Source organism: Neomonachus schauinslandi, chromosome 13 (assembly GCF_002201575.2).
Source record: "Neomonachus schauinslandi chromosome 13, ASM220157v2, whole genome shotgun sequence".
Taxonomy (NCBI): domain Eukaryota; kingdom Metazoa; phylum Chordata; class Mammalia; order Carnivora; family Phocidae; genus Neomonachus; species Neomonachus schauinslandi.
The window spans coordinates 64,494,221-64,508,676 of record NC_058415.1 but is presented as its reverse complement, the minus strand read 5'-3'; the positions used below and the strand labels follow the sequence as shown (position 1 = coordinate 64,508,676).

The 14,456-nt window shown below is 34.9% G+C and overlaps 1 protein-coding gene across 1 annotated transcript; it reads right to left on the bottom strand.

Annotated features, from left to right (window-relative positions):
* Positions 1-271: 271 nt before the first annotated feature.
* On the bottom strand, positions 272-901 carry LOC110581716 (peroxiredoxin-1-like). The gene has a single exon (XM_044920418.1). The coding sequence runs from the start codon at positions 899-901 to the stop codon at positions 272-274; it is 630 nt and encodes a 209-aa protein (XP_044776353.1).
* Between the last annotated feature and the right edge of the window lie 13,555 nt (positions 902-14,456).

Sequence of the window (14,456 nt, the reverse complement as noted above, 5' to 3'; positions counted from 1 at the left end):
TTACATTCCATCAGTGATTTCCTCCTTTTTTTTTTCTCAGTTCAAGTTTAATAGAAACAACAAAAGACAAAAAGTGATGCCCTACTACTGTACATAACAGTTGGCCTGCCCCATAACAGCTCAGGCCCTTCTCTCCAGAGGAAGAAAGGCTGGCCTCCCCAACCCCTGCAGGAAAGGCCTGTCCTGTCCCTATAGCACATCTGCACAGAGTCTAAAGTCTTATGTTCTAAGCATGACAATAGTACAAAAGAGATTTTGTTTTCATGGCCACCTACTGCAGCCCAGCCCTAAAATGATCCGGCGCCCGCTTCTGCTTAGAGAAATATTCTTTGCTCTTCTGGACATCAGGCTTGATGGTATCACTGCCAGGCTTCCAGCCAGCTGGGCACACTTCCCCATGCTTGTCAGTAAACTGGAAGGCCTGAACCAGTCGCAGAGTCTCATCCACAGAGCGGCCGACAGGAAGGTCATTTACCGTGATCTGCCTAAGGATACCTTTATCATCAACAATAAAGAGGCCCCTGAATGAGATGCCTTCATCAGCCTTTAAGACTCCATAATCCTGAGCAATGGTACACTTGGGGTCTGATACCAAGGGAATGTTCATGGGTCCCAGTCCTCCTTGTTTCTTGGGTGTGTTGATCCATGCCAGGTGACAGAAATGAGAATCCACAGAAGCACCAATCACTTGACAATTGAGTTTCTTAAATTCTTCTGCCCTGTCACTGAAAGCAATGATCTCCGTGGGGCACACAAAGGTGAGGTCAAGAGGGTGAAAGAAGAACACAATGTATTTTCCTTTGTAGTCAGATAGGCTGTCTTTGAACTGGCCATCTGGCCTAACAGCCGTGGCTTTGAAGTTGGAGGCAGGATGCCCAATTTTGGCATTTCCTAAAGACATCTTGCTATCGGCAGCTCTGAGAACAAAAATGCCGAAGACAAGGCAGGAAGAAGATGCCAGTGATTTTCTCCTTTTTGAACAGAATTGGTTCCCATCAAGAAGTTTCCTGGTTTCTCTCTTCTTCTGCATAACTATTTTTAATTTTTTAAAAAATCTTTGTATCCCTTACACTCATTTCTCCCACCACCTACCACCTGCCTCTGGCAACCAGCAACCTATTTTCTGTATCTGTGAGCTTAGTGGTGTTTTATGTTGTTTTGATTTGTTTTGTTTTTGTTTGTTTTGGATTGAACGTATGGGAGAGATCATAAGGTATTTGTCATTGTGTGACTTATTTCATCTAGCATAATGTTCTTGAGGTCCATCCATGTTGTCACAAATGGCAATATTTCTTCTTTTATGGATGAGTAATATTTCACTGTAAATATACCACAGTTTTTTTATTCATTCATCCATTGATGGACACTTAGGTTGTTTCTGTATCTTGGCTATTGTAAATAGTGTTGCTGTGAGTATGGGGAGGCATATATCTTTTATAGTTAGTATTTTGTTTTCTTCAAATAAATACCCAGAGGTGGAATTCTTGGATCATATGGTAGTTCTACTTCTAATTTTTGAGAAACCTCCATACTATTTTCCATAGTGGCTTTGCACCAATTTACATTTCCACCATCAGTTCACAGTGGGACCGGTCCCTTCTCTCTACATCCTTGCCAGCACTTGTTACGTCTTGTCTGTTTGCTAATAGTCTTTCTAACAGGTGTGAGGTGATATGTCATTGTGGTTTTGATTTGCAGTTCCCTGACAATTAATTACATTGAGCATCTTTTCACATACCTATTGGCCATGTGTATGTCTTCTTTGAAAAAATGTTTATTTGGATCTTCTGCCATTTCTCTATTGGATTATTTGGGGATATTTTTGTTGTTGAGTCGTATGAGTTCTTTAAATATCTTGGATCTTAAGCCCTTATCAGATATATGATTTGCAAATATTTTCTTTGATTTAATAGATGGCCTTTTTACTTTGTTGATAGTTTCTTTGCTGTGCAAAAGCTCTTTAGTGTTTTGTAGTCCCATTTGTTTATTTTTGCTTTTGTTGCTTTTAATTTTAATGTCAGATTCAAAAAATTCATCACCAAGACTCATATCAAGTTGCTTATACCTATGTTTTCTGCTAAAGATTTTATGGTTTAAGGTCTTATATTCAAGTCTGTAATCCATTTTGAGTTAATTTTTGTGTATGGTCCAGGATAGTGGTCCAGTTTTATTCTTTTGCATGTAGCTGCCCAGTTTTTCCAACACCATTTATTGAAGAGGCTCTCCTTTCCCCAACATATATTTTTGACTCTTTTGTCATAAATTAATTGACCATATATGCATGGGTTTATTTCTGGGCTCTGTATTCTGTTCCATTCACCAATGTATCTGCTTTTATGCCAATACCATATTATTTTAATTACCACAGCTTTTAGTTTAATTTGAAACCAGGGAGTGTGATGTCTCTAGTTTTGTTCTTTTTGTCAAGATTGCTTTGGTTATTCCAAGTCTTTTGTGGTTCTATACAAATTTTAGGATTGTTAGTGCTATTTGTGTGAAAAATGCCATTGGAATTTTGATGCAGGTTGCATTCAATCTGTAGATTGCTTTTGATAGTATGGATATTTTAATGATATTAATTCTTCTAATCCATGAGCACAGAATATCTTTTATTTATATCTTCAATTTCTTTCCTAAATATCTTCTAGTTTTCTGTATACAGGTCTTTTACCTCCTTGATTAAGCTTATTCCTAGGTATTTATTATTTTCATGCAATTTTAAAGAGGATTATTTTCTTGATTTATCTTTCTGGTAGTTCATTATTAGTGTATAGAAACACAACAGATTTTTGTGTATTGATTTTGTATCCTGCAACTTCACTTAATTTTTTTTTGTTAGTTCTAACAGTTTTCTGATGGACTCTTAGGATTGTCTGTGTATAATATTGTCATCTGCATATAATTACAGTTTTACTTTTTCCTTTCCAATCTGAATGCCTTTATTTCTTTTTCTTGCCTAATTACTCTGGCTAGGACTTGAGAAGAATGTGTTCTGTTGCTTTTGGATGGAGTGTTCTATATATATCTGTTAAGTCTATGTGGTCTAACATGTCATTTAAGACTATTGTTTCCTTACTGATTTTCTGTTTGGATGATCTATCCATTTATGCAAATAAAGTATTAAAATCCCCACTATTATTGTATTGGTGGCCTTCCTTTAGATCTATTAATATTTACTTTATATGTTTAGGTACTCCTATGTTGGGTGCATAACTATTTACAAATGTTATAGCCTCATAATGGATCGACCCCTTAATAATCATGTAATTCCCTTTTTTGTCTCTTATTACAATCTTTGTTTTAAAGTCATTTTTTTTCTGATATAACTACCCCAGCTTTCTTTTGTTTCCCATTTGCATGAAACATCTTTTTAAATCCCTTCACTTTCAATCTTTGTATGTCCTTATATCTAAAGCAAGTCTCTTCCAGGCAACAAATAGATGGATCTTGTTTTTTTTTAATCTATTCAGCCACTCTTTGTCTTTTGATTAGAGAATTTCTTTTTTTTAATTTAATTTAATTTTTTAAATTATTTTTCAAATTTAAATTCACTTAGTTAACATATACTGTATTATTTTTTTCAGGGATACAGGTCTATGATTCATTAGTCTTATATAATACCCAGTGCTCATTATACCACATACCCTCCCCAATGTCAATCACCCAGGATTAGAGAATTTCATCCATTTACATTTAAAATAATCATTGATAGGTATGTACTTATTGCCACTTTGTTCATTGTTTTCTGGCTGTTTTTGTAGTTCCTCTCTGTTCCACTCTTCTCTTGTTCTCTTCTTTGTGAGTTGATGACTTTCTTTAAGAAATGCTTATATTCCTTTGTCTTTAACTTTTGTGTATTTGCTGTAGATTTTCACTTTGTGGTTACCATGAGGCTTATATATAACATTTTATATCTGCAACAGTCTATTTTAACAACTTAAGTTTGATCACATTCTAAAGCTCACCATTTTTACTCCACCCCTCTACATCTTGTTTTTGATATCACATTTTACATCTTTTTTGTCTTATGTATCCCTTAATTAATTACTTTAATCATGGTTATTTTTAATTACTTTTGCCTTTTAACCTTCACACTAGTTTTATAAGTGATCAATCCACTACCTTTACTATATATTTACCTTTCCAGTGAGGTTTATTCTTTTGTATGTTTTCTTGTCTTTAGTCCTTTTTAAGTGTACAGTTCTGTGGCATCAAGTACATTTATATTGTTCTTTAACTATCACCACCATCCATCTCCAGAACTTTTTCATCTCCCCAAACTGAAATTCTCCACCCATTAAATACTTACTCCCCATTCCTCTCTCCTCCCAGCCCCTGGCAACCACCCTTCTACTTTCTGTCTCCAAAAACTGCACAATGAGGTACCTCATATAAGTAGGGTCATATAATATTTGTCCTTTGGTGACTGGCTTTTATCACTTAACATAATGTCTTCAAGGTCACCCATGTCAGAATTTCTTTCTTCGTTAATATACTTTAAAAATATTTCAATTAAGGAAAATATATGAGGTCCATTTATGATGTGGATATATCAAGATGTGTATCTCCCTTTCCTTATCCTTTCAGTATCTCAAATTGAATTGTTAGTAGTTGAACTAAAACTTGGAAGTTACGGAGAGAGGGAAAATTAGTTTTTATTATCGGCAATCACCTAAAGCCCTATATGTGTTTTTCTGAAGAAAGCTAGGCAGGCTGGAAGGTTCACTCATATTTTTAGTGTGAATGAGTTCCTGATATCCCACATTACAATATGACCCTGTTGATCACTCTTTCTTTAATAGTCTGTGAAATAAATATAAATGCTGGTTTCCACAACATAGATAAAAAATGTTCTGAGCAAATGTTCTGTAGAACTCTCTACTCTTGGTTATCTACAAATAAAGAGATATTGGACCCAATATTTATAGCTAAACAGGAAAAAGTTCTGCAACTAATTCACCTTTTAATAAGCTAAGAAACTATTGAGGAGTTGCAAATATTCCTCCAGTGCATCAACTGAACTAAAATTTTAAGTGAGTAGAGAGGGAGTTTAAGTGGAACTGATCGATTTCTACTCATCATTTTAGGTAACATATATGAGCAGTTTCTCCAAGAAGTGTTGCATAACCTCTTACCCTGATTGTTGTTCAAGTACTGAAGATATAGCAAGTGAAATAATTTTCCTTCATTTCTTTCATTACCCTGGCAAGCCCTGGATGTAGAGATTATATTGTATCCATCATTGTATTCCCATTGCATGGCAATGTGTCTAGCACAGAGTACTTGTTCAAAATTTTCTGAATAAATGGAATACTTTGGGACACCTGGGTGGCTCAGTCAGTTAAGCATCTGCCTTCAGCTCAGGTCTTGATCTCAGGGTCCTGGGATCAAGCCCCACATCAGGCTCCTTGCTCAGTGGGGAGCCTGCCTCTCTGTCTGCCTGCCACTCCCCCTGCTTGTGCTCTTTCTCTCTCTGACAAATAAATAAGTAAAAATCTTTAAGTAAATGGAACACTTTGATAATATCCTATAAATATTCTTTTGGGGTTAGCATGACTACTTATTACAGCCTACCTTCTATGTCTTGACCTCATGATTCCTAGACTCTGGTTTGATATGTTGCTATAAGAAAAAACAGTAAGGAGTCATTCATATGTCCAAAGTTACTTTTTATAATTGGTGTAGGGGAAAAAATTAATGTGCTTGAGCTATAGCCTCCCTGGAGAATGAACATAGAACTATCCCTTCAGCAAACTTTAGTTTGGTCCATTTATTTTTTTCCTCCTCTAATGTTCTGTGATATCAGTTTACACACGAAATTAACTCCAGTCGGGGAACCTGGGTGGCTCAGTCATTTGAGTGTCCAACTCTTGATTTTGGCTCAGGTCATGATCTCAGCATTGTGAGATCGAGCCCTGCATCAGGCTCCATGTTCAGTGAGGAGTCTATTTGAGATTCTTTCCCTTACCCTGTCCCTCTCTCCCTCCCCCCCCCCAGCACTTTCTCTGTCTCTCTCTCTTTTTAAAATAAATATTTTTTAAAAAGTTAACTCCAGTAGGAAAAGAGGTAATGAAATATTTATACAGAGCAGGATGAGGGATTAGATATAGGTGTTTCATTGATTTTGACATAGTGACCAGGGTATTAGTAGACAAATTTTAATTATAAATAATATTTTTTTGTTTTTGCTTTTAATTTAATGTATTTTCCTATTTGCAGTACCTACAAGATGTTTTTGAATCCTTTACCATCGGATAGGTCATAGCAAGATGTTCCATCAAAGCAAAAGAATGCAATCTAGCCAGTAATCTTAGCTTCACTTTTTGGTAAATGGCCTTCCTGTATGGTTGAGAGTATTATAAACTGTGTTAGTGGTGTATAATTTGTTTTATGTAAACCAAAGATTTATGCTAAATTTGGAAATACAATTACATATGTTGATAAGAAACTCTAAATGTATAACTAGCTGGCAATTGAAATAGTTTTAAATGGGCTTTTTCTCTGTTATTGGAATTTCCACAAAAAAATGACATACCTCTCAAATATAATGAAAGTTTCTACCAAAGACAACTAATATTTTTGACTCCAGATCTCCATTTCACCACAGTATTTGCCAGAGTAAAACTACCTTATTCTATCAAAGTTTACAACTGCCTTTATTTAAGAGGCTGATATTTTTGCTAAAAGTACAAACATTAATAACAAAGAAACAATCAAAATGGTATTTTATTTCAGTTATACCATTGTTAAATTATTTAGAATCTATTTATTCCTTAAACATTCAACTTTAATTAACCTGAAGATTTCTCAGTCTTCTCAAAACATATAATTTTATTTCCTGATTTCTATTAGACAAAGAATATCACTACTTTATAAACTCATTGAACGCATTTATGTCTGATAGCACTGTACTTCACATTTATTAAGAGTTTAACACCAACTGTTAAGTAAATGAATAAATGACTTAATTACTGAAACAATAGCATTAAAATTAGGCTTGAGGTAAGGAACTGAAAAGACATCCCCACAACTATTTTTTAATGAATATAGGCAGTTAAATTGGGCTTCTCAGCTGGCAGGGTTTTTTGTTTTTGTTTTTGTTTTTTTAAGCAGTGAGCAACACAATTTTGGAAAATTTGAAAATTCTTGATATTGCAATTTAGCTTAGCTTGTGGATTTCTGTTCAGAGAGAACTTGATATGACAATAACTTCTCTTGCTACAGAAAAGCTGCCATATGGGCATAGATTTGTGTATTTATTTTATCTGACAACTTTTTTTTCTTATTAGAAGAATGATGAAGAGAAAATGGTCATCTTATCTGCTCTTCCATAGACTCTGAAATGTAAGTAGAAGGATTCACTAATCCATTTTCCTCATATAATAAGTAGTGAAGATATATCAGTCCCAAACTTTTGTATTTATAATAAAATTTCCAAGCATATCTTTGAAAGGTAAGAGGAAAGTGACGTTACCAATTGAAAAAAAAAATAGTGTTCTGGAAGTACTAATTTGTAAGTTTCTCTATAAGAGAATTCTGTGGCTTTTCACTAAATGTAGAATTTTATCAGGTCATTGTACAAATACAATAAATAGCCTGTATCCCTTCCATAGCACTAAACTTGGAGAGATTGCAGTGTAATACAGTTATTAAGGTGCAAGCTCCCATTTCTGTCTAGAGTTTAATTCCTGTCTGTGGCACTTACTAGCTGTGTAACTTTGGGAAACTACATTACTCTTTTAACCCTTGGTTTCTGCTTACAGTGTATATAAGAAATATAACTTCCTCACATGGTCATTGTGAAAAAGCTATGAAATAAAACTATGAAAGTGCTTAGTGTTTATGTTATTATCATGATGTAGAACATTTATCATAAACTCAATGAAAGTGTTGGATAACTATTTTTGATCTTTATCCCAAGCAACTTTTGAATAATGCTTTTGAATATTCAAAGAACTACCTCTCAATAAATCAGTCTTGAATTCAAATTTTATATTTCTATTTGATATTACCAATATTGTAGTCTTCAAATTATGGTTAGGAGTTTGATTTCTGAAATAAAAGTGCCTAGGTCCAAACTCTGGCTTGTCCATTTGCTCTATGTACAACTTGAGTCAACTTATATAACCTCTATATCCACAGTTTCCTCATTTGTAACTTGGAATTAATGCTTTATAGGGTGTTTGTAAAATGAGACGATTCATAAAAAGCACTTAGCACAGTGCTCAGTATATAGTAAGCACTCAATACATGATAACTAAAAGAAAAAGATAATTATTCAGTGAATCTTCACAGTCCTCCTCCATTTTAGTCTGACTTTTATGGATAACATTCTTATAAATTCTTATGGATAACTATTAATAAGTATTGAATATTCAGTATTGAACCAATAGTATTGATTTTTTATAAAGTTAATATTTTTTATCCATTGAAAAATTTTAATTAGATGAATTGACGTTTAATGAATATGCCTTCAGGAATTGATCAGATTTTCAAAGTTTCAGAATATGAAATGTGAGTTCAAAATATGATTATTAAAGATTTATTTACTTGGAACAGAGCAGCCATAACTTCTAAAAGTATGATTTAGAAGTAAGATTTTGTCAAATAACACAGAAAAAACAATGAAATATAATATCTATCAAGAAAATAAATAGATGAGTCTGCAAAACTGACTTACCCAGTAACTGAGAATTAAGTTTATTACCAGTAAAATATTTTTCCAAAGATGAGTTGCTCCTGGCAGTTATTATACTTGGTAGTGTCAGGCCTTGACTTGCAGTTTTTAGGAGATTTTCAGCCTCCTACATGGTTGCTGCTAGCCATTCAGTTGTTGAATAGGATGAATGTCTTATGGTCTCCTAACCTGGATATTCTCTTGCTGAGTTATATCACCATCATTAAAAAAGACCATTCTGATTTTCCTGGCACTATTTGAAAAGCAGACCCCCCTGAAAAAAACGTATGTGTGTGTGCATGTGTGTGCAGTTGTATGGTTGTTTGGTCTAGGAGAAAAATAGGGAGATCAATGTCCCTTATGTACCTTAGAATCCCTAGAGAGAATGTTAGAAAACTCTGTATACAGCTTCCAGGGAAAATATATCTTGAGAGAAATTATCAAGGGTAGTATGTAATTGAAGTTTCTGTAAAAATGGAAGATTGACCCCAGAGATATTATAATGTAGCAAGAGAGCTGGATCCATTGAAAGTGGGAGGGAAGCAAGGTTAATCTAAATAACTACTGTGTTATTACTAGAACAAAATAATTCTGAAGAGAAGGCTGATTTTGATAACTTTATTATTTTTACTCTTCCTTGTAACAGCTTTTTGTGTTGCTTACTGGTTTTGCAAATAACATGCTCATTTTATTACAACAGAAATATTTTTTGGATGTACCATTTTTTTCAAAATTCAGCCACCCAGAGATAATCATTGTTGATCATTTGGTGTCTGTCTTCTAGTTTCATATATATTTCCAATTGGAATCATTGAACACTACATCTGAAACTAATGATATACAATATGTTGGATAGTTGAATTTAAATTAAAAAAATAGAATTTAAAAGGTAATAGTAATGGCTCCTTTACCAATGAAAAGAGGTATATACCAAATGTATAGAGGTGCCATATTATTATACTTAGCAATTCTCTTCTACATGTGAAATATTATTTCTGAATGTAAGTAAAATTACTTTAAGGTAATATTTAAAGAACTTTAATGTGGAACAGTTTTCAATTTACAGAAAAATTGCAAAGTTAGTAAAGAGAGGTCCCATAAATTCATTACTGTTTCTTGTTATTAACATCTTCCATTATGGTACATTTATTTTAATTGATGAACCAATATTGTTAACATTATTAGCCAAAGTCTGTATTAACTTCCCGTTTCTGTTCAAGCATCCCACTCAAGACACCATGTCATCATGTCTCCTTAGGCTGTTCTTGGATGGGACGGTTTCTCAGATTTTTGTTGGTTTTGTGTCTTTTCGAGCAGATATTTTGTAGAATGCCCCTTAGTTGGGATTTGCCTAATGTTTCTTCATGATTAGTTGATGTTATGGGTTTTGGAGAGGAAATCCAGAGGTAAAATGACGTTTTTTCATGTGAAATTAAAAGTACACACTATCGACATGACTCAGCATTATTGATACAGATCTTGGCTGAGATAGTATTTTTCAGGTTTCTTCCCTATAGGGTTGCTCTATCTTTCTCCCCTCCCCCACCCCAAATCCTACACTGTACTGTTTGGAAGAAGGTCACTATGCAAAGTGCCTCACCTCCTTAAGAGAGAGTATACATAAATTATATGATATTCTTCTGCAAAGGAGATTGGCTCTTCCCTCCAATTTGTTAATTTATTTAATTTTATATTTGTATCAGTATAGATTCACAAATTTTTATTTTATATTTTGGGTTATTGTGCAATACTACTTTATTTTTTTGCTTAAATTGTTGTGTCTCTGGCCATTAGAAACTCTTTTAGTTGACTCCTGTGTCTCTGTGACACACTCCCATCATTGTATCATTGTGAGGGGGTTTTCTTGTTGTTGTTGTTGTTGTTGCTGCTGTTGTTTAAAATGTCTCCTTACTTCCTGGCACTACAAGATGCTCCATTTTCCAGACTCATTTTGTGTATTTTATATACTGGTCATTTCTCCTAGGAGCCCTGGTTCCTTTCCCTGGAGAATGGAATTGCAAACCAAGATTTGAGTATTAGGTGTGCTCACTGCTACTGAGAAGACATTGCTGCTAGGCCCTCTCAACTGATAGAGCAAGGAGATATATCTGTGCATGCTATATATACACATACCCACAAATAATTCTATAGGTAAACATTAGTATCTATATTAAGCTAAACATGAGCTCTTATCAATGACTCCAAATCTAATCCACTACCACATGGATCATTCTAGCCTCCTCCCCTTGCTAATCTGCAAACTCTCATTCCAACAGTGAGAAACCTGACTCCCAACATCCACCATCTATTTACTTCATAGTTCAGTTTCCGTATACATATATAGCAATACTAGAATGATTAACTCTCACCTCTGTGGGAAACAATTTTGGCAACTACAGGACAAAGCTTTCGTGCAGTTCTTTTTACCTTTGGTCTTACGCACTCCATTTCCAAAGTTTCTTTTTTTTTTTCTTTTTCATGTTTTTATTTAAATTCCTTTTTCTCCATCCCATTTGTGAGATTGTTTCATACATTTGTAAACAACTAGACTATTATATTACATTTTGTATTGCATCCTGAGATCCCTCAACCCCCTAAATATATATATATATATATATATATATATATATATGTTTAAATTCGAATACATTAAGATTTCCTCTTTATGATGTAGGGTTCTATGGGTTTTGACAAATAGTGTCATATACCCACAATTAAATCAATAAACATAATAATTTCACCACTCCAAAAATTCTCCAGTGCTTACCCTATTTAATCCTTCCTAATTCTCAGTGAACCCCTGACCACTAATATTTTATTGTTGCTATAGTTTTGTCTTTTCCAGAATCCATATAACTGGAATGAATAAAACCACAATAAAAATCTGCTTGTAGGTTTTTTCATGGATATAAATTTTCAAATAAATTTGGTTAATATCTAGGAATGTGACTGCTAGATCATCTGGTAAGACTATGTTTAGCTTTGTAAAAAACCACTGAAATGTCTTCTAAAGCGAGTTACTACCAGCAATGCATGAGAGTTCCTGTTGCTCTGTATTCTTACCAGCAATTTGTATGTCTTTTTTTTTTTTTTTTTTTTGGATTCTAGCCTTCTTATAGGTATGGAGTAGTATTCTCATTTCTATTTTAACTTGCAATTTCTTTTTTTTTTATTAAAGATTTATTTATTTATTTATTTATTTATTTGAGAGAGAGAGTGAGAGAGAGAGAGAGCACAAGAGGGGGGAGCGGGAGAGGGAGAAGCAGACTCCCTGCCAAGCAGGGAGCCCGATGCGGGACTTGATCCTGGGACTCCAGGATCATGACCTGAGCCGAAGGCAGTCGCTTAACCAACTGAGCCACCCAGGCGCCCTTAACTTGCAATTTCTTAAGGAAAGATAATAATTACTTTGATTTGGTTATTTTCCAACTATATATCTTCTTTAGTTATGCATCTATTTAGATCTTTTACACATTTACAAATAGGATTCTGGGTCTTTTTATTGAATTTTAACATTTCTTTTAATATTTTGGATACAAGTCCTTGATAGACACGTGGGTTTTTTTAAAAGATTTATGTTATTTTATTTGAGAAAGAGAGAGAGAGCAGGCAAGGGGCAGTGGGAGGGGCAGAGGGAGAGAGAAACCCAAGCAGACTCAGCGCTGAGCATGGAACCCAACCGTGAGGCTCAACCCCACGACCCTGAGATAGGACCTGAGCTGAAACCAAGAGCCGGCCGCTTGACCGACTGTGCCACCCAGGTGCCCCTTCAGACATGTGTTGTGCAAACATTTTCTTCCGCTCTTTGGCTTGCTTTCAGATTCTCTTGGGCTGTGTTTTGCAGAGCATCAGTTTTCAGTACCAATGAAGCTTAACTTAGATTTAAAACTTTTAATATAATTTTTAAAACATAACTTTAATGGTATATGATATAGTTGTATTATAGTATGTATCCTACATTCTTATTAACAGACATTTAGTTTATTTTCAGATGTGTGCTGTTCTTATTCAGAGCTCTGCCATAAGTCTTTGTGCACATCCATGATAATTTCCCTAGGACAAATCCTAGAGGTGAAATGATTGTGTCAAAAAGAATACAGTTTTCATAATTTTAATAAATATATTGTTGAAGTGCTTCTACAATGTTTATCTAATCTTTCTACTCTATTAACGGATCTTGAAAATACCTGTTTTCTTGGCAGAAATGGGATGTTATGTTGTACTTTTATCTGTATCAGTTTACTAAGTGCAAAATTCTATAGCTCTGATTTTATTTTTATTACCTTGATTGGTATGTTGAATAGTTAGTTTTAATTCTTGACAATTATTTTTCTTTCTATATTTCCTGCTTCTGTCATACATTGCATATACCCATTTTACTCTTCTGTATTTGTCTTATGAATAAAATGAATTGTGTGTGTGTGTGTGTAAGGAGGGAAAGAGAGAGAGTAACAGAGACAGAGATTAGAAACAGTTGAAAGCAGGAGGGGAAGAACGAAGGGGGCGGGAATCGGAGGAGGAGACGAACCATGAGAGATGATGGAGTCTGAAAAACAAACTGAGGGTTCTAGAGCGGAGGAGAGTGGGAGGATGGGTTAGCCTGGTGATGGGTATTAAAGAGGGCACATTCTGCATGGAGTACTGGGTGTTATAAGCAAACAATGAATCATGGAACACTATATCAAAAACTAATGATGTAATGTATGGTGATCAACATAACATAATAAAAAAAGAAGGAAAAAAACACAGAATTACCATAAAAAAAAAAACTTGAATGAGAGTATAAAAAAAAAAAAAAGAAACAGTTGAAAGGTCTGAAACTACTCAGCAAAACCTAAGTCCTATGTACTTTATGGTGCTAGCTAGCCTTAGGTAATTAAGACTAGTCTACTAAAGGCCAAAAATGCCCTAAGAACCTTTACCCAGCTGAAGTCTTAGAAAATTTATACTCTAATCTTAGCCTGAAATCCAAAACACTGTATTCAGTGAAACACCAGAGATAGGATACCTTCCTGTGGTAACCTACTAAAGATGGCAAACATCCCAGGATACCTCTCTTAGTTTCAACTTTAGGAATCCTACTTCTTGGTCAGTTTTGAAGATTCCAAGTAGAATTTATCCACAGAGATAGCTGAGGTATGTAAAATACAGTGGCTTGGCTTTATAGTCCCTGGTATAATCTAGGGCAAGTGTGAGTGGACCCAGTACTTGCTACAGTTAGCTCAGAAAGTAAAGCTCTTGCATCTTCACTAGATATCAGCAAAGAGTCTCAGAAGCAGAGAACAGTATATAAATTCAAAGTCAGACTCCAGAGGCTATAGCTTGAACACAACATTTTTTTTATTCTTATGTTAATCCCCTACATTACATCATTAGTTTTAGATGTAGTGTTCCATGATTCATTGTTTGTGCATAACACCCAGTGCTCCACGCAGAATGTGCCCTCCTCAATACCCACCACCAGGCTAACCCATCCTCCCACCCCCCTCCCCTCTAGAACCCTCAGTTTGTTTTTCAGAGTCCATCATCTCTCATGGTTCGTCTACCCCTCCGATTTCCCCCACTTCATTCTTCCCCTCCTGCTACCTTCTTCTTCTTCTTCTTCTTTTTTTTTTCTTAACATATATTGCATTATTTGTTTCAGAGGTACAGATCTGAGATTCAACAGTCTTGCACAATTCACAGCGCTTACCAGAGCACATACCCTCCACAGTGTCTATCACCCAGTCACCCCATCCCTCCCACCCCACCCCCCACTCCAGCAACCCTCAGTTTGTTT

Coding starts and splice junctions, on each gene's coding strand:
- LOC110581716 (XM_044920418.1), bottom strand. CDS start 901: ATGTCTTTAGGAAATGCCAAAATTGGGCATCCTGCCTCCAACTTCAAA.